Genomic DNA, 20058 nt, shown 5'->3' with positions numbered 1-20058 from the left:
CATCAGCTGAGCATTGTGGTACGGGTTCTGCGTCGGCATTTATTCTCCAAACTGGGTTCAACCACCGGCTAAAATGTGCAAGTAATCACAACGACAGAGTGAGTGAGTTCAAAGTAACTTTATTAACATTTCAAGGAAATGCGAGTGGGATATGACATAGGGCCATTTCAATAAATCTGCCTGCCAGTTTGTGGCGGCTGCTGATGCTCAAGCTGTTACACACATATGGATCATAATCATTTATGAGCAAAACAACTAACTGTATGATATGCAGCACATATTTATTAAAGCGATGTAGAACTCCATTTATCAATACACAAATTAAGTGTTTCTGTCTAAAAACAATTTGATACAATCTCATTTTGGGCTCAAAATAATAATGAAAAGTAATTTCCAGTTGCATTTTATAACACATTGTAGGAATGTTTACAACATAATTTAAGAGCAAAACACATTTTCAAAACAAACAAAAAGAAAGAAAGACCCATCAGTAACTATTAGCAGACCCTAAAGGCCTATACTAATCCAGCTCAAATACACAAACACATGATTGGAATAAAATAACTGTCGTGCTAATGGTGACACAAAGGGGAAAATGGCACAATTAACATCAACTTTTGGTGGTGAGGGATGATGACCAAACAAAAAAAACAAGATCAGGAAAAAAAAAAGCCTGTGGGGAGAATAAAAATGTAAATTGTGTCCCTTTGTAAATGTGCGTCAAGTTTTTAGATGATACATTCACACAATCGAAAAAGTTCCTACAGATTTTAAAGTTAGTTTATTTTATAGTGAACATTCAAAGGCTTTTCAGTGATATTATTTACATAATCGCCTTCTTAACTTCAAAAAGAGTTCCCATTCATCAAAAACAAAGATGAGATGCAGAATAAATAAATACATTTAAGAATATGCAGTTGTTACAGACGTGGCATGTGGTATTCTTATGACAGAAAACACATCAAACCAAAAAAAGATCACTTTAAATTAGGCTGTGAGAGTGTTGTACAGTGCATTTTTGGAGTGTTCAGAAGAAACTTGTCTTGAGTTTGATGGTTGGTGCGGCTTGCACAGTTGGCTGAGCTAGCCTGGCTGCAGCTTTGGCTTTACTGCTGGCCTGGTTGGCCCGTATAGCAGATTCCAGACGGGTTTTAAGCTCAGGTGCTGCACCAATTACTATCTTGAAGGCAGCTGGATAGAGGGGGCCAATCCGCATTAAGTTTTGCAGGGCAAAATCATGCAGGCCTTTGGAAACTTGGGGAGCAGAAGAGATGGCATTTTCATCCAGAAGGTAGGAGATAAGAGTTGGTACAAGGAGAGCCAGCAACTGCACCCCTATCAAACACATAAAAAGAGAGGACATGTTAAAAAAGAATGAGATGAACGGAACAGGGCCACAAATATAACCCAATACCTCTAAACTCTGAATGAGACAGTGGGTAGGAAAAGGCTCTGTCAGATCAATTTGCCACATCGTCAAATTTCATCTCAGTGTCATGCCATTCCTCGGAAAAAGTCAATGTTACAACAAAGAAACATTAGCACAGTATGTGAGAGTGCTTCTTTGGAAATAAACACATCATGATCATTTTTGAAAGTTCAATAATAAATTAAAGTAGACCAATTATTGTTAATTCTGGTGTTGATAATACAATTGCAACACATTTTTCAACTAAAATTGACAAACATTGTGTGTATGTGTTTTGTTTTTTACTGTTTACTGACATTTATTTGTCAAGTGATTAAGAAGTGAATCATGAAAATAATTAGCAGATTAATTTGTCATGAAAATAATTGGTAGGTGGAGCCCTTAATATAAAAATACACAAATACATCTAGCACCTCCAACAACAATGAAACTTTTCAACAACACAGAAAAAAACAAGGTAACATTTTTCTTATACATCAAACTGCATATATACAATATGAGAGAGCATCAATATTAACAGTAAACTAGTGCAGTGATTCTAAATTTAGCATCTAATGCACCATCGTTTTGATCTTTGACAGCATGTAATCAAAGGTACTGAGCTTTGTACTTTCAAAACCCCGCTTTAATGGAGCCGAACACTATGATGGAACACATACGGCACTTTAGTGGTACATTAGGCAGAGGCACACTTACGGTTCTGCTCTTCGCCCATGCCGACCAGATTCTCCAGGACCCTGATGCCCTCCTGCACGGCCTGCAGCTCGGCAGCAGTCCCTGGTCGACTGCGCTCCACTGCCTTCAGCTTCTCCACCATAAGTGGAGCCAGAGCGTGGATGTATGGGGTAGACAGGGCACGGCTGGAGTGCTGAAACACTGACAACAGCAGCTGGTAACACCGGGCCTGGACCTGTGGCAACGAATGAAATCACTCATTCACGTTGGCAAAACTGAGAAGTCTACAGCTTTTGTTGAGACAATTAAAATGCACGTTGAAATTCTTGAAGTCTGTCTCACTCATTCCTTTGTGTCCACACAGGTGCTTACCCCTGGATCACTAGAGTTCAGGCCGTTGCGGAAGCGGTCCATGCAGCCCTTCTGCAGGACCGTCACTCCTACGAGTTCACTGCTCGCAGACAGCAGGAAGAGTGTAATCGCTGTCAACATACTGACCTCATCCATATCAGGTCTGGACTCATCTACAGAAATACACAAAACATGGAGGCACGCTCAGTGAGTTTTCCACAGGAGAGCCAGAGGTAACAGTCAAATATCAGCATGCATTTGCCTACCTGGCTGTGAGTACTCCAGCACAGATGCCAGGCTGCTCCTCACAAGGCCAGTCCACTGTGTCTGCATGCTCTCCACCCGTGCCAGTGGGGAGGTGATGATGGTCTTGATGCCCTGCAGGGCAGCCGACACAGTCAGAGGCACCGAGTTGTCAGAAGTCTTAACTGCAGTTTCCCTTAGCACCCCGGTGATTAGGAAGAGCACAGTGGGTAAGATAGTCATGCTTCCTGTAAGGATGGAGAAAAAAAAACACATTTGAGAATTGGGATATAATTTCACAGTGAAGACCACATTGCTATGCTAATAATATTCATACTTGCTCTTAATCTCATACAAATGCATACAGCAGTGTATAATACCGCATGAGAATTGAAAGGCACAAAGAAATACAGTTGAACTCGGATTTTTAGTGACACACACAAATCTGAGCAGTGCAGAGCAGGAAGCAAACTGCTCTACAATGATCAAAGCAGGGGCAGAATTACTATTATTATGTACTGGGATTTGGAGAGAAAACTATGCAAATGGGAACATCTCTTGTATGTGTCTTTGTTGTAATATTTTGCATGGTGTGAGTTTGTTGCCGTTCGCCTGGGGCCTCACCAGCAGGAGAGCAGAGCGAGGGCAGCTCTGCCAAGATGGAAACTGTGTTTGCCACCAGGCGTGCGCTCTCTTCGGGTAGTCGCTGAGGCCGGAGCGGCACATGGCTGGGTGACTCCTTCACACGTGTATTAAGCTGCGGTAAGTGCCGGACCAGGATGAACACGAGCAGCTCCATCGCTGCAAACACTAGAGACTTGCCAGGGACGAGTTCCCCCGTGTCTCCTCCTTCCCCAAGATTGGACTGAGAGTCTTTCTCAGCTTCTTCATCTTTGCCTGCGAAAAATTACAGTGATCCAGCTCATTTAAAACAGCCAAATACCTGAAACCACTTTATCTTATCTCTTGATGATGGAGCAAAACACCATGGTGAGTTTTCAGAATATCACAGTATGTAATATCATGCAGTATCATGGAGGATGTGTTAGTTGCCGACCTTTGCCGGCCCTCTGTCTCTGCAGATGGTCCTGTGCAGCTCTGATGGTCTCCTGTACGACAGCAGTGACCTGGAGCTGGACAGCAGGAGGGTCCCGGGTCAACAGCAGCCTGTGGAGCACGTTCAGGAGCTCCACTGCCAACAGCTACAACAGAAATAATAATTAGTGCAACGCCGCTGTAAGAATGTGAACAGTGATGTTCAAATGCAGCCGAATTTGTAGATGCAAAACCATGTGTGTCATTTAAAGCCCTCAGGGTGTGTGGGAAAGTAAATAGCACATCAGTAAATATCATGTGACCATGTTGTATTTACTAGATACAGTATGTGCATTGGTCTCTGGTAGATACGGTGGAGTCAAAAAGTCAAAGCCACATTATCATTCACTTGATCTAAACTAGTTTAAAAAAAAACGTATGCAGGGTGTTCAATTGCAAACTAAAATAGATGTTTATAGAAAAGAATACAATGCAAATACAAACTGAATTGAAATTGAACTGAAAACAGATACACACAGTAGCACAGACCTTTACTATTCTAGATATACATTTTATATATATAAAAAAAAAAAGAATCTATCCTGATGTTAAATGTAGCATGAATTTTAAAAACAAAACTCAAACCACTCTTCTTTGCATCTGTCACTTTCATTCTCTGATTTGTCTTTACCTGGTCCTCTGCGATGTGGGTCTTAGCACAAGGAGATTCTAGCAGAGTGTACAGCGCATGCAGGCAGGACATCACGTGTTCAATGGGCTCCTCGGGCCGGGGGAAGCAAAGAAACTCTATACTGACACCTGAGAGACAGAACACAAAAATGCACTTAGGGTGTGTTCATGCCATTTTCTTTATTGCTCTCATCTGCTAACACCCTTAGTTCCTCTTTGCTTCGACTAAGTCTGAGTATGTTAGGTGTTCCTCCTGAGCATAGCAAAATACTGTTAATGCTCTACACCACAGAGGATGGCTGTGTGTCTCTTTACCCAACATTAGATGCATCCTGTCTTTGACCGACTCCTCAAAGTTCTTTGTGGTGGTGGGGGCTCCTTGGGGGAGGCCAAGGGCCTTGGAGGGAGCTGATGGGGCCTCTTCCTTCTCTTCATCAGCCCCAAATCCTGTGCTGCTCAGCCAGAGGGCCACAGCATGGAGGACGGGGGCCCAGGAGCCGCGGTAGTGGAGCCTTGCTGTGTCGATGGTCTCAGGGGTATAAAACGCTCCACCTGAACAGACACACAACAACAGAAAGACACTTTTACATTAAATTGATTGTCAATTGAATTGAATTTTCCTATATCCAATCTATTATACAATCTAGTATAATCTAGAATGTTACAGGACCAAAATTTGTGCAAATACTGTAACAAAAAAACGAGTTCTTTATGTGAGCTACAATTACAAATGCTGCAAGCCTACATTGTGTGATGTACATGTGTTCATGCAGATGAATAGATCTGCTCCAGATATTAAATAATAAAAGAGAAAAGCGAAGAATGTCTTGTATATAATTAAACATTAAAGTTATATTCAGTATTCAGACTGTCTTGTACCGTCAGGTGGCAGCTGACTGGAGAACTCAGCAGGCAGAGTGAGCAGAGCGTAGTCTCGTAGCATGGCCAGCCACAGGCGGCTAAGAGAGGGCAGCTCTGGCTGCACCAGTATAATGAGACTGTCTGGTGGAAGCACGTCAGCACCCAGATCATCCTCATCCTCGTCCTCGTCTCCGCTTCGCAGTGGCTTGGCAGGCTTTGATTCGGCCTCTTTCTTGATTTTCATCGCCACTACGTACACCTAAGAAAAAAACATTTATTATGTATATCATCTGCAGTCTAAGAAATGTGTGAGAGTGCTCTGAGCAGGCTCTTCAGTCTCACCTCAGCCCACGCCTTCAGAACAGCCAGTTTCTCCATCGTGGTGGCGCTCTCACTGTACAGCTGACTGGATGAACCCTTCCCAGCCTGCACTTTGTCCAGCGACGACACAAGCAGGTTGTGGACTCGCCGCAGGTCATTCAGGTCACTGACAACACCACTGCCAATCCACGTACTACACACCTGTAGTCACATAAAAGGGTCAAGTTAATACATAATTATGTAACTAATTGACTTTTTGGCCTCTTGGTGATTACCTCCATTTCAACTCTTGAGAAAAATTAAAAACCTGCATTGCGTAACAGAAAGCTCGAGGTTGATTAGCCATCACACATGCCATTAAGAGAGGTGGCCGTGTCAAGGAACAGTTATTAATAAAAAAGGACTGACATGTCAGCACTGCAGAAGTAGAGCACACATTTATAAGATTACATGCTTTTGAGGAGAACTACTGTGAGTGACAGACGGCCAAGGGCAGGACTTTGTCTTTTTAGGAGAATTACAAATGTGTGATGATGGAAATTCACAATGACACCTTACTACCTATTTGCTTATTCAAATTATAATCCCATTTCTCAGTAATATGATTCTACATTTCCATTGGTTCGCATAAAATAGCATATTTGTGTAAATTGTTTGTATCTACTCCTACAACTTTGAAGATAAAAGGTGTTAGAGATATTTGTTTTGTTTTTTTGTGTGGTTCTGAGTTAAATTCTATCACGATTAAAAAAAACTCTGTGTCTCGCTTTTGGCCTTCAGAAAGACCAGAAATAGTTTCAACGGGCATAAACTCCCAGCCAGAGACACAAAGGGGAATGTCAAAGAGAGAACAGCTTTTAATAATACTGCTGACAGGCATGTTTGTTATTTTTTCCTGTCACCCATTCTTCACATCATTCACATAAGTCAAAGAGTGTTAAGGCAGAAAATTTGACACCGCTGGGCTCAAAGGGGGCGATAACTCACTGTGTCGTAATTAACAGCTATTGAAGTCGCACTGCTGCAAAGGCCCTTAAACATCGTCAGAATATATGGACGATATGTGAAGGCAGCTGTTCTCATGCATAATTGTTACTGCATCAACATCTGTGTGCTCGGTGCTAATGGCATCTCTGCATTTCTGAGGCGCACTCATGACAGATTTTCTTTGCATCGACATGAGAAAAGAAGTGTAAACTAGTAACTAGTCGGTAAATTGCCCCTAAATGTTTTTGTCTTACCTGGCACGCCTTAGCCGTTATGTCCGACGGTGTATCAGGTGAAAACGCAGGCCTGAGGGCAGCTCCAACCTAAATGCATACATGATTGGCAAGAGTTCACTTTTTCAGTTTCTTTTACACTTACTGTGTCACCATCAGTTTGGTACAATTATGCAATTCGATGTGTTCTTGACTCACATTGGCCTGGTATTGTTCCAGGATAACATGCCCTGGGAATTCAGGCTCCGGTACAGATGCAAACTTTTTAATGATGTCCTCCAGGGCCTGCAGGCCAGCCATCCTCAGCTGGTTACTGTGGTCTGTTGCCGCCATGAAGGCCATGCGGATGAGGTCAGACAAATGGAGCACCAACAGATCTCCTGGATGGGTGGGGGGGAAGAAAAACACACACACAGCATCTAATTATAATAACAATTGTGACCTGAGCTGAGCAGATGTATTATGCAGCCAGAAAACAGAAACCATGTTGAACATTTGCCATTCATTTTTTTTAAATATTTGCTTGAGTAATCCTTAGAAGCAGATGCAATTATTGACTCCTCCAAGGTCTCTGTGTTTGTTTCGTCCAAGTGAGAAAGATGAATTGAGGATTAAACACCAATGGGCACAACAACTCAGTTTTCAGAGGGCGCTTGCAGTGATTCAAAAGAAACTTGATATCGACCTCGAGGCCAAGATTTAATTGAGTTTTAGCTGAAGTGCACCTTTCAGGGGATTAGTTGGACCAACCTGAAGACCAACCATTCACTCAATCCCAGTCACTAAATTTGGCTGTGCTCCTTCCAGAGCTGCAAATCACTACACAGTGCTTTAACTGTCTAGCCAGTAAAATGCTTCCATATTTCCAAGGAGCTTATATAAATACTCGCTTCTTTATTTGTCACTGTAAAAAAAATTTTTTTAAATCCCTCTCTCTATTGCTGATTCATCTCTTGCTTGGTTCTATCTTTACATAAAAGCATATGAATGAGCTTCTCCCACCGCTGACAGTAGAACTGCCTGGGGATTGCAAAGATGCACGCTGCATGAAGCGAAACCCAAAAAATAAAGGCGATTTAATCGGACTGACAAAAGATCACACGTGGCACAAATCAATCACAAATCCTTAAGTGGACTTTGAGCTACTCTGTTCTGGCAGTATGGTGATTGGTACCTTTAGGGTTCTTGGCTTGTGCAGAGCGGGCAGCTGCCAGGTCGAAGTGTGTTTTGTCTGCATTCTCACACAGCAGGATGATGCGGCACAAGCAGTCGGCAGCAAACACCCGCGTCACCCAGCGCGGAGCCACTGAAGGCTTCGACTTGTCGTCTTCGCCAAGGCCTGTGAACATGGTGTCATCGTCCATCTCGTCTTTCTTCTCCGAGTCTTCTTCATCCTTTTCCACCTCAAAGACGACAGCTCCTCCTACATCTGTAAGACAAGATGGACTATTTTTTGGATGGACTGTCATGGGCTTGACTTGTTTTCTCTTCTCCAACTGCTGTGTGCTACTTAACTTCGTCTTCTGTTCTTTAATTTCCTCAGAGACAGAAAACGCTAAGGTCTCTCATTTAGCTGTCTTATAGATTTACCTGTGGTTGCTGCCAGCACATCCTTGCAGAGTTTCAGCCAATGGGAAAGCTTTTCCACAGCAAGAGATGACAGCATGTGGCCAAGTGTGTCATGGATATCAGAACACAGTTTCCTGTCCGTCTCCCGATCCAGCATGCCAAACAGGACACCCTCCAGCCCAGTTTCGGTGATATTCAGCTCTGAGCCAGGGGCAAAGACAACAAAGATGACATGGAAGGCGTCACATTGTCTCATTGAAGTATGAGAATGAAACCCAGCCCTTGTCAGGTTTTCAATTAGTACTCACTGATTGTAGAGTCTTTGCTGTCCCCTGCTCTCTTCGCCAGGCTCATGGCGTACTCGACCACCTCCGCAGCCTCTCTCTGGGCGAGCTGTCTCAGACAGGCCACGGCAGCTCGACGCAGCAACAGGTGGGAGCTGCATAGGTGCACCTGTAGGGAACCCATGGTACAGTAGGACATTAGGATTAGGACTAAGACAAACATACAGTAAGTACATGCATATGCAGTCTAAAACTTGTCTCTTACGCAGAGACAGGGCACCAGGCTGGACAGGTTGACATGGCGTGGAGCGAACATGTGCAGCTGCTGCAGACATGAGATGGCAGCTGCCTGCACAAGGGAGTCGGAGTGGTCCTGCATGATGGCACAACCAACCAGGCAGGATGAGCGGATGGTGGAGATAGTGGCTCCATTTCCTAACAACGCAGGAACACAGATTAGCAAGGGGGACAAAAATGAAGCTTTATTTTTTCGCAGTTAGAGGATACACATTGTGTCTCAGAGTCTGCTTTAGTTGCCTGTAGTGGGTTTGGGTTACATTGCCATCTGCTGGCCAGGAAATGGTAAATTTACACAAAAGTCAAATAAGAAAGTCAGCGCTACACAGGAGGTTTCTTGTATGGTTTTCCACACAGTTACCCTGTAATTCTGGTCCCACAGTGGTGATGAGAGCTCCCAGGCAGCGGCCCAAACACTGGTGCACCTCTGTGTGAGATGGGGGCACAGTGAGGAGGAGCGTGAGCACCAGGGACAGGGTGGGCTCCACGTAGCCTCTGTACATGGGACCACTGGAGTCCACGATCAGAGCCAGAGAGTGCAGCGCCCATGTCTGACAAAACAAAGACAATATCTATATGAGTAAAGTCTAATGATGACTTTTTGATTTAAATGATGCATAGAGGTGTAATACAATATGAAAAGCAGCATCCAAGTTCACTCAACTATAATTCGATTCAGACGGAGGATGTTGGGGGATAAGAAGATCATTTAAACCACTACAGCTCGCCAATTTCTGTTCAACTGTGATTCTAATATACTGCATATTTTTCTGGAGTAATTCACTGTACCTGGACTTCATGAGAGGACCCATCCTGGGCCAGAGCCAACAGGATGCTGACACTGGTCTTTAAGTGCTGGCCTGAGCCAATTCCTCCCACATATCGATGCAGACAGCCAAGAGCCAGTGAATGGCCTGTCCTTGAAACAACATCACGGGCCGACTTCAGTCTGGAAGGAGGACAAGATATATGGATCATATGGTTAAAGTCAAGGGCGGGTACACAGTTCAAGATAGAGTAATAATCTGTATGTGAAACATGAAACCTAAAAACAAGCCGGACCTTAAAGGGATAGTTCAACATCAACATCAACATCATCCCTATAGTCTTAGGAGTAGGTTTGTTACCTTTATTTGTGGGTGCAAGCTGTTTTTAGAACGGCGGAGCAGAGCTGCGAGCTGCTCAGAGCTACGCTACGGAGGCTAATGGGATTTCTTGTTTTCCTTCATCAAACTCATCAAATACACAATCTTTTTCTGTTTCTGTCCCTACAATTAGGATGAGTTGACATCGTTGATCTCAACAGAATAAAATAACAGAAAAAAATCAGAAGAAATGCCTACTTGTCAAAGCTGGTCTGTGCCATTCTGGCAATAAAGGTGGCCTCTCCCACCACCTGAGCCATCCTGCCCAGGGCCTCCCCAGCAGCACAGCGCAGGATGGGGTTAGGATTGTCCAAAGCTCCCATCACCAGAGCTAGAGCTGACTTGCGCACCTCCTCTGGCCCCAGAGTACTCTTGTTCTCAGCCAAACCCTTCAGTGAGGCAGAAAGAGAGAGATAAATTATTTCTCAGTGTACATTAAGTGAATCAAGAAATGTGAAATTCCTGTACTGAGCAAGCTTTCTCACCTTGAGGGCACTAAGCACCGCAGTAAAGATGTTCAGCTGGACTGCCTGCTGTCGGACACCTTTGGCCTGTTTTATACACTCCGCAAAGTGGTCGAGCATCTGCAGCCTGAATCACACACAAAGTCAGGAATAATTTATCACAAACAAGCATTAACTTTCACAGTGCGGCGGGGAATATAAATAAACAATAAACCAATATAAGAACAAATATCTACACTTCTCACCTGTGTTTGAAGGACACGTGGGGGAACACCACGCCGAACAGAGCCACGGAGGCGTCGATGACAGACACACCCAAGGGGAGAGGCCCTGGGATGGCCTCGCCTACAGGGACACGCAGGTAGATGGAGGAGGGGTCATGCTCCAACGCTCCACTGCCGGATGCACTGTTGGGCTGCAGCTGTTTAGGAACAGCAGTACAGACATATTAACTACAGTAGCACAAACCAAACGTTCTACTACAATGACCAAGAAAATCAGATTATAATTGTGGAAATCATCACTGTTAACTAGTGGTGTGCATCTTCACTGGCCTCACGAGTCAATTAGATTATGATTCACCAGTCTACGATTCGATTCGATTATACGATGCATCTCATCCTCCGTTTTCTATGTAACCAACTGAACACACATGGGTTTTTAACATAAATAGTCAGATAAATATTATAACTTTTTATTTACATAAAATAAAATAGAAAGTATAATTTAAATGCATTTCCACAATACAGCAGCTTCTTTGGAGTCTGAACACACAAAGAAAAAGAAAAGGCCTAGCCTACTTAAAGGTGCACTTAAGTTAATTTTCTCAAAAACAAAACATAAATCTTGGCATTGTGGTAAAATAAATCACTGTCTCTGTATGTGCACATCATCAAACTTGAATGAATTATCTGAATTTAATAACTGATTATGTGTCATAACTGCATCGATTCAATATTGTCACATTAGGAATCTCGAAGCATCTTTGAAACGATTATTTTCGGCACCCCTACTGTTTACCTTGTCTGCCCCAAAATGCTTTGTGGAAATAACAACACACAAAAAGATATTTAGAAGTTACTTACTTGATCCTCTATGGACTTGTGGTCAGTCTCCTGTAGCCAGGAGCCCATGAGCACGCTGTCGTCATAGTGACAGAGAGAGCGCAGCAAGGAGGTGGTGGTGTTTGCAGAGTTGTCAGTCAGCGTGAACTCAGCCACCAGCTCCCTCAGGAGGGCATTGAAGCTGCCTACACAAGAAGATTACAGGCTTTCAAACACCTTCTATAAATGTCCTGAACTTCTGTGAAAAAAACAATTGCTAAAGCTGCTCGTTACCTTCGTAGGTCTTGGGAGGCAATAACGCCAGGATGTCGTACAACCTGAGCCTCACCATCGCAGCGCTCGCTTTCAGATGAGCACCATGGACCTTAATGATGGCAGGGACACTGATGGAAGGGGAAAACATGACAATCATTTGATAAACGATCAGAAAACAATGACATAAAAGGTAGAAAATACTGATGAAATTGATAAACAGCCTATGACAATCCTAAAATCATACCACAAAAATACATTATATAACATAAAATACCTCTGTTTTTATATTTTCAAAACAGAGTCAGGATTAAAAGCACACTCACTGAGACATCATGGTCATGGCACATTCAATAGGGGTCATCAGTCTACGAATCACATCTTCTGTGAGAAGCTCGGGACAGTGGGCCACAAAGCTGCGCATGGCTACAGACCAAAACAACAGCAGAGTCGGTCAGAATTGTATCAATGAACACAGCGTGTAAGTAAGGTCTAAACAGGGAGGTGTTTCCTTACCGCACAGCGCTCCGGCTCGGCCCTCTAGAGTGACCTGCCAGGTGAAGTTGTCTCCTCTGGCCTTCTCTGCCTCCAGCTCCTTCTGGGAGCGAGGAAACACATTCCTCCACAGCAGCAGCATCTTGGGGAGGTGGTAGCGAACAAGGGAGGGACCTAGGAAACAAACACAATGTAGTGACCATGTTGGCGGTGAGAGGAAGGCAGTATTGTTTGACAAATTAAAGGCAAGAGATAAGCGATGCATAAGAGGCTCACCCAGAGTCATGAGGGCCCCTAACAGAAGCCATCCAGCCTGTGTGCGCTGCAGGGACAGTCGACTGTTCTGAGCTGCCGTCCGCAGGAGATCTTCAGCGATGCTCACCACCAGCTGCAGGAGAAAGCACAGGGCAATCAGTGAGGCTAAGCAGAGGAGTACAGCACCAGTCAAAGGTCTGGACACACCTTCTCAATCAATGGTCTTTCTTTATTTCCATTACTTTCTACATTGTAGATTCACACTTAAGACATCAAAACTATTAACTATTTTTTTCTATCTACCTCTTTCCCCAGAACTCGCACTGAGTTTGGGAAGAGGGCATTCATGTACTCTGCTCCCTCTGGCTGGAACAATCTCCAGAAAACACTAAAACTACAGGGATTCATCACCATTTCTGATTAAAACCAGACTTAACAGCCTTTTAATGGCAAATTACGGAGTGTGTAAATGTTTTACTGTATAGTATTTTATCATCACTGGATTAGTGTTCTTTTAGTGTGTATTGTTGTGCATTGTTCTGTTCTATTTTGTTTGATTCAACATGATCTCTCTTTCCTCAGGATCCCCAGGTACAGCCTTCTCTTCCACCCTATTAACCCATCGGACTATAGGACACAGGGCTCTGGACGTTTATTTTAGTTTTATTCATTTTTTTTTCTCTCTCTCTCTCTCTCTCTCTCTCTCTCATTTCTGTCCCTTCTTCTTTGTGTGTATATGTATCTTGTTTGCTGCCTTCTTTGCCAGGCTTTGCTTGAAAAAGAGATTTTGATCTTTTTGATCTCAAGCAATCTGCCTGGTAAAATAAAGGTAAAAAAAAAAAAAAAAAAAGCAACACATATGGAATTATATAATAAAGACAAAAGTGTTAATTAAAATAAAAATGTTATCTGTCACCCGAACTTAACCAAACTGAGATGGTTTAGGACGAGTTCGGCTGCAGAGTGAAGTCAAAGCAGGCAACAAGTGCTCAGCACCTCTGGGAACTCCTTAAAGACTGTTGGAAAACTGTTCCAGGTGACAACCAAAAAGCCGCCATCAAAGCAAAAGGCAGTTACTTCGAAGACTCTAAAATATAAAACACATTCTGCTTTGTTTAACACTTTTTTGTTTACTAAATAACTCCATATGTGCTCCTTCATAGTTTTGATGTCTTCAGTTTGAATCTACAATGCAGAAATTAATTAAAATAAAGAAAAAACATTGAATGAGAAGGTGTGTCCAAACTTTTAACTGGTAGTGTTTATCAGTGACTGATCTGTGTCTCATTAGAGGCATTGTACCTTGCCCTTGGAGTGGGGGATACCGAGCGGGCACTGGTGTACGCCTCCCAGCAGGGCAGCCATGGCAAAGCTGTAGCCGCTCACAGCTTCAGGTGAACTCTTCAGGTTATTGATCCTCTCTGCACAGCGGTCCAGCAGCGGGGTTAACTGATAGGGGAGGGCCACGGCAACGCAGCGCAGACACCACGCAGCCGCCAAACGAGCGGCCATGCTCGGGTGCAGCAGCACTGAAGTTACAGTCTCAAGAAGTCCTGGGGAAAATGGAAAAGAACATGTATTTAGTTTAATGTATGAATGAACTGCACTGAGTACTTTACGATTTCAGTTAGTTGAAGATTTTGACGTTAGATTTCCAATTACCAAAGATACAGAAGACGTTGGGATGTCATTCATGTTAGAAGTATTATCATCTGTGTAAACCCAGCTTGTGTGTACAGAAACTTAAAAGCACTGAAATGCATGTTGTGTTTAATATTTCATGCATCTCACCTATAGAAGGCTCCTGGATGAGCGGTGAAGCCGTGGCACTCAAGCTCTGAACTAAACTGCCCAGTTCTTTCAATGCACAAACCATAACGTGCTGACTGGCAGAGACGTCAGCCGCCCCGGCTTTGTTCTCTCCACTGATGTCGTTCACAACTGCCTCTGGAAGAAGGTGACACAAAGAGAGAGGCAAACAACACAGCAAAATATGTCAAAATGAAATTTAAATAAACAAGGAAAAGGGAACAATTTACTAATAGTATATCAATACGCCTCAAACGTTTTCAAAATTCCTAAGTTTCACATTGGAAGTATATTCACACACGAATCAGAAATGTGAGCAGCACTGATGGATAAGGTGGTCAGTAATCAATAGTACCTTAGAGTGATACATCTCAAACACACAGGAAGGTAGTTCTAATCCTCTGGCACTATTAACCAATTAACTGTAGGTTGTAACTATACAACTAACAAACCACATTAAGCCATACATTACTGTCACACATCATCAATTAAGTTCTGCAATTACAGAACTACTACTTCAACTATTTTGAAATACACAAGAGGACGCTGCTTTACTATAGTCAAAAGTTTCAGAACACCTTTATTTCTCCAGCTGTTTAAAGTTACACAATTCAATGTCTCACTTTTTCCAAACTTAAAGCACAGAAATGGAAATAAATAAAACTTAATGTTTTATTTGTAACTGTTCAACTAAATGTAATCAGATTTTTTTTTTAACTCATCAAACACCATTACAGAAGTCCCCACAAATGTGTTGCACTTGCAGTTTGCTTTGTTTTCATCTTCTGTCCAGGCCATCCCCAAACCAGCTCCATTGGGAAATTCTGCTGGTTTTCCATCATTTGAAGTCACTGTCAGGTTCTTTCATTTTATCTTTTGAGGTCAATATTAACTGTTGGAAGAACCCCTGTTTAAATGTATCATTTGTCTGTTTCTCACCACTCTGACAGAGTTATTTTGTCCTGAGGATGTAAAAACATTTGTTCCAGACATAAGTTGGGGCTCCTGTAGGAACTGTTTGCTATAAGTCAACCAATTTATTATTCCCTGAGAAAGGGACCCCCTTGAAAATGAGATGCAACATCTCAAGGGGCTATCCTTTAATAAATTCAAATTCAAATTCAAAGTTTTCTTTGAGGTTTAAATGATTTTTCAGTTTTTGGTGACCTTTTCTTTCTTTTTTTTTTTTTTAAGTTGGACAGTTAGCCTATACTTACCTTTGTACAGTTATTCACTGTTCTTGAAAAATGAAGGTGTTCTAAAACTTAGGACTAGTAGTATATACACAAAAAACTCAGAGCTCTGAGGATTTTTAATGCAACATCTACAAAGGTTTAAAACAGTAGTGATGCGCCTGTCTGATGGCCAATTTTCAAGAAGTGAAATCCTCAGAGCTTGAAAAAGTCAAGAGAGATCACACGTAAGGAAAAGGTGGATTAAATGACTTTTGGAGGAGATTTAAAGCTGCTTCTTGAACTGTGGCTGTCTTGTTTTCTTTTCATGAATACAGAGGGGAACATACACTAGGACATCCCACTTCCATCCTGGCTCCAGGAAAACATTTTCCAAGTCACTTTTAGCACAGACATTTCTCATTTCAAGAAGTCTCACAGATCCAGCTGGTTGGAAAAGCTACAAAGTGCAGTAAGTACAAAGTGATCGATGAAGGGCCCCAGAACACGTCTTGAGAGAAAGCAACATTCAACATCTATTTCAAATAATTCTGTCTGAAAATAAGTGAGAACAAAACAATGTAGGTTCAACATAATTTACGATCTTTTAAAGGTTTCAAAGCAAATCAGAGTAAGAATCATCCCTTATGAATGAGATAAAGGTGATTATAAAATGATTGATGTGTTGTTGCAGTGCAGAAAAACCGGAACTAAAATATGTGATGGACAAACATAAATGAGTGAATATTATTTCTTGTTGCTGTGAGAGGGAAATGGCTTCTTCCTCCTACGTGTCTATAAATATGGTAGCACATGCAACCTTTCTGTGGGTGTCAGCCACATGTCAACAGTCAGAAAGAGTTATATTATCAGCTCCTTTGGGATTGAAATGCAATAACAAAATGTGAATTCACAGGCAAACAGCTATGAAAGGTATGGAGTTGTACAAGCGCAAGGTTACTCAAATGCTGAGCTGGCAATGGATAATGTTACTGACGTTATGATGCTGCCTGTGGTTAAAAAAGAAACGCGAAGAAAGAAGCAAGGGCAGAAGTAAAGAAAAAGAAGAAGAAACAAGAAAAGCCATCTCCGCACACAACACAAGGCAGAAAAGAAAACCCATCTCCATACACAGCACAAGCTCAAAACCATGCAAGACTTTGGGAAACTGAATGAAGGGTGAATTAAAAGTGATAATAATGGATGAGTACTTACTCTGTAATGCTCTGAACCGTGATATTTCCCCCCCATCCTCCTTACCCACAGCCCTCATTTGCTTGCTGATGGCTTGGCAGATTTCTTTGCCGGCTGCGATTTGCGCTTTCTCTCCGAGTAAGCCCCCCAGGGTGGCCCGAAGCATGAAGGAGACACAGCGGCGCGAGTACACGGCCTCAACGTGTGTCTGCGTGGCCCGCGGGTGAGACACCAGGTCCAAAACGTGGGACAGGAATGTGGCGAAGTTGCGCTCCAGCCACTGACCACCGAGTGTGGTCACGAACACAACGTAGGCCTGAGGCGGACGGAGAAAGATTAAGGTGTGAAGTGGTTGAATCAGCCAATGCAGGCTCAGATCTTTATCTAGTTTGGAGAATTCAGCTCACCTGTGTGACGCCCACCCGCACCTCCCTACTAACAGAGCCTCCACCCTTCAACATCTCCCCTCCACTCTTGAGGAAGCCAGATCCACCACGCAGGAATCCAGTGGCCATGAGCTCCAGCACCTCCTCCAGAGTGGCCCGCTTCACATTCTGACGCATCACTGAGGAAAGACGAACGGTGAATGAAGACCAAGTGACGAACTCCTCTACTTTACAGAGATAAATCAACTCCTTCACCCACCAGCTGCTTGTTTGGGCAGCAAAGCCGTAGCCATAACTGTCCCCAGAAGTTTGGCCACTGCTACCCGAACGCCGTAGTTGGATCCTTCCAGGGCCTTAAAACACAACGTGGCCACGTTCTCCAATTCTGTGGTCCACATGAAAACTGCCTCGTTCTGCAGCTCCAACAGGCACTGATCAGGAGAAGGATAAAGACGGAGTGCTTTTATCAACATTTACATTAAATACGAACAGACATATTAATTTTGTATTTCACTGCTGCACAACCAACTGCCCCATGAGAGCAAATAAAATGACTAGCTGATACATAAGATACAAATACAAGGAATAATACAGAAAGGTTCACACTCTACACATCATTACAGGTTGGATATTGCTGGAGGAACTCCTTAAAGGAACATAAAAGCAACTAACTTTTGAAGAAATGGCATGTGTTGCTTTTGATTCATAAGAAACTAACACAAACATTCAGCAGTACAGGGCATAACAGTGACCACACTAAGTCCATTTTCTGAGACCAACCTTAGCGACCATACAGCGTACAGCCATGGACCGGTCTGTCAGCAGAGAGCGTGCGTTCTTGTAGATGTCTCTGTGACATGACGCTGCAGCTCCACCAAGACCATTGAGCACCTTCTGCAGGCTTAGAAGGATCTCTCCTCTGCCTTGAGACTAGATCAACACAGTGAAGATGAAAAAGGATTGAAATAGATGTCACATCAGTTTCTGAATGATAAATGTAATTTGCTATCCATTACCTATATTCCTGTATAAAATTTGATCTAATTCATTTCTGCTATAAAAGACAATAAATGTAAAACAATGATTTGAAATCTAAGCTCCATTTTTTTTATTTTACATAAGTCTTACCTCTGCACTTTTTAATGCCTTCAAAAGATTATTAATTGTGTCGGGAAAGGAGCTTCCCAACATCCGGCCCATCTTCTCATAAAAAGCTCCAACACATGCCACTGCAGCACTGTAAAAAAAAAAAAAAAAAAAAAAGACTATATGCTTTAAAACAATCACACATCGATTCAATTTATTTGATACGCATTGTAATAAATGAAAGCATGCAAATTATCATTTGCATCATGAGTTAGATTTAGCCTAAAAAACATTATCATCTATACTATAACACAGCAGCAGCAGCAGCACTGTTTTAGGGCTTAGCAGGGATGTCATGGCCCCCCTTTGTGTACCCTATGTTGCCTCACAGTCTGTGTAGAAACAAATAGGACTAAATGAATGATGGATAAAAGACTTATGCTGCTTCAACCACTGCAAAACAGCATGATATCTGGTCAACTTAATCCCCCTTTTAAACATGAAATGTCATCCAGCAGATTAACATCTGGCTTAACCCTGATACCAGTGAAGGTAGCCTTACACTGTACGCATGCAACACAGAAAGCTGTGCTGATCAGCTTATGTCTAAAAACAAATGTGTACAATCTTCAATATACTATACTAAAAAAAGCCGAAGGAAAACAGACAGCTGTGATTATGGGATCTTACAGTTTTGTTGGCAAGTATGCAGGTGTATCATCTTTGCTTTTGATGATCTCGTTGCATTTATCCAGGGTCTGAAAAACTGTGAAGGTGTCGCCAATGCTGTAAAGGGTGGCGAGGTTTTTGGCCAACAGTTTTCTTGTCGGTGGTCCGGGGGCGCTGCTGATGAGTCCTGTCAGCTGCTCAACCAACTTCTTCTGCTTCTCCTTCACATCCACCTGCCAGCCAATAACACAACATAAAGTCACAAACTGCTCCCCATGAAATCCCCCCCAGGAAAACAAGGAATCAGAACAGTCACCTTATTTGCAGCCACAAGCACTTTATCCAAGAAGCGGAGCCACTCAAAGATGAAGACAGGCCTCTTTGCCTCCGTGATCTGGGCCAAAGCCTCTTCATTGAGCAGCAGACTGTGGGCCAGCTCCATGGCGAGGACCTTTTGACACAGTGCTGTACACCCTGGCCTCTGCAATGTCACACCAGGGAATGTATCTCATCAGTACAGGTCTCTAACATTCACCCCTTCATCCTAACAAATTAGCTATCACCTAGAAAGCATCACAGCAATACATGGGTTACATAAACTCTGTGGACATTTACCGTCCTTGCAGTGTCTGTATAAGGTTTGTACTTGGACATAACTAGTTTAAAAATGTCGGCAGCTGTCTGTCAGCGGTTTATATGTAAGTAACCCTGGGTTTATTCGTCGTTTAAAATGTGTCATGTCAAAGCTGTGTAGAGTTAACACATCGCTGTTCCGTGTTGACAGCTGCCTCCCTCCTTCCAGCTGTTGATAGGCGAGCGAGTTAGCAACCTGAGCTAGCTGGCTCCTACAAGGAACAAGCTAAACACCGACCCCACACTCTCAGACTGGACGGCAGTCGTCATATTTCAAAACATTTAAATGTTCAAAATCACCTCTGTGGCGACACTTTTCTAAATTATGGGATATAATGTAGCCAAACTGTTCATCCTACCTGTGTCTCGATAACCCAGGATGAATGACGACGACGAGCCGCCGGTGTCGCATTAAAGGTCTTCCGACGACAAACACAATGAAATAATACGCAGGACGTG

General features: G+C 42.9%; 1 protein-coding gene across 1 annotated transcript; it reads right to left on the bottom strand.

The window, feature by feature from the left end:
* Positions 1–103: 103 nt before the first annotated feature.
* Positions 104–19997, bottom strand: heatr5b (HEAT repeat containing 5B). Its single transcript, XM_083988435.1, is given in 36 exon segments — positions 104–1335; positions 2126–2339; positions 2477–2628; positions 2722–2946; positions 3323–3595; positions 3756–3900; positions 4425–4552; positions 4739–4975; positions 5303–5543; positions 5627–5806; positions 6847–6915; positions 7024–7205; positions 8000–8254; positions 8416–8698; positions 8701–8847; positions 8944–9113; positions 9337–9526; positions 9765–9924; positions 10319–10509; positions 10606–10711; positions 10830–11005; positions 11670–11833; positions 11922–12031; positions 12227–12326; positions 12417–12569; positions 12672–12783; positions 13953–14203; positions 14442–14597; positions 16892–17141; positions 17233–17390; positions 17471–17642; positions 17992–18141; positions 18340–18448; positions 18988–19199; positions 19283–19447; positions 19959–19997. Coding segments are annotated over 35 exon segments (6255 nt in total). The 5' UTR covers positions 19409–19447; positions 19959–19997; the 3' UTR covers positions 104–1027.
* Between the last annotated feature and the right edge of the window lie 61 nt (positions 19998–20058).

The sequence above is a fragment of the Trachurus trachurus genome (genome assembly GCF_905171665.1).
Source record: "Trachurus trachurus genome assembly, chromosome: 15".
NCBI lineage: Eukaryota > Metazoa > Chordata > Actinopteri > Carangiformes > Carangidae > Trachurus > Trachurus trachurus.
This window is presented reverse-complemented; position numbering and strand designations above follow the sequence as displayed.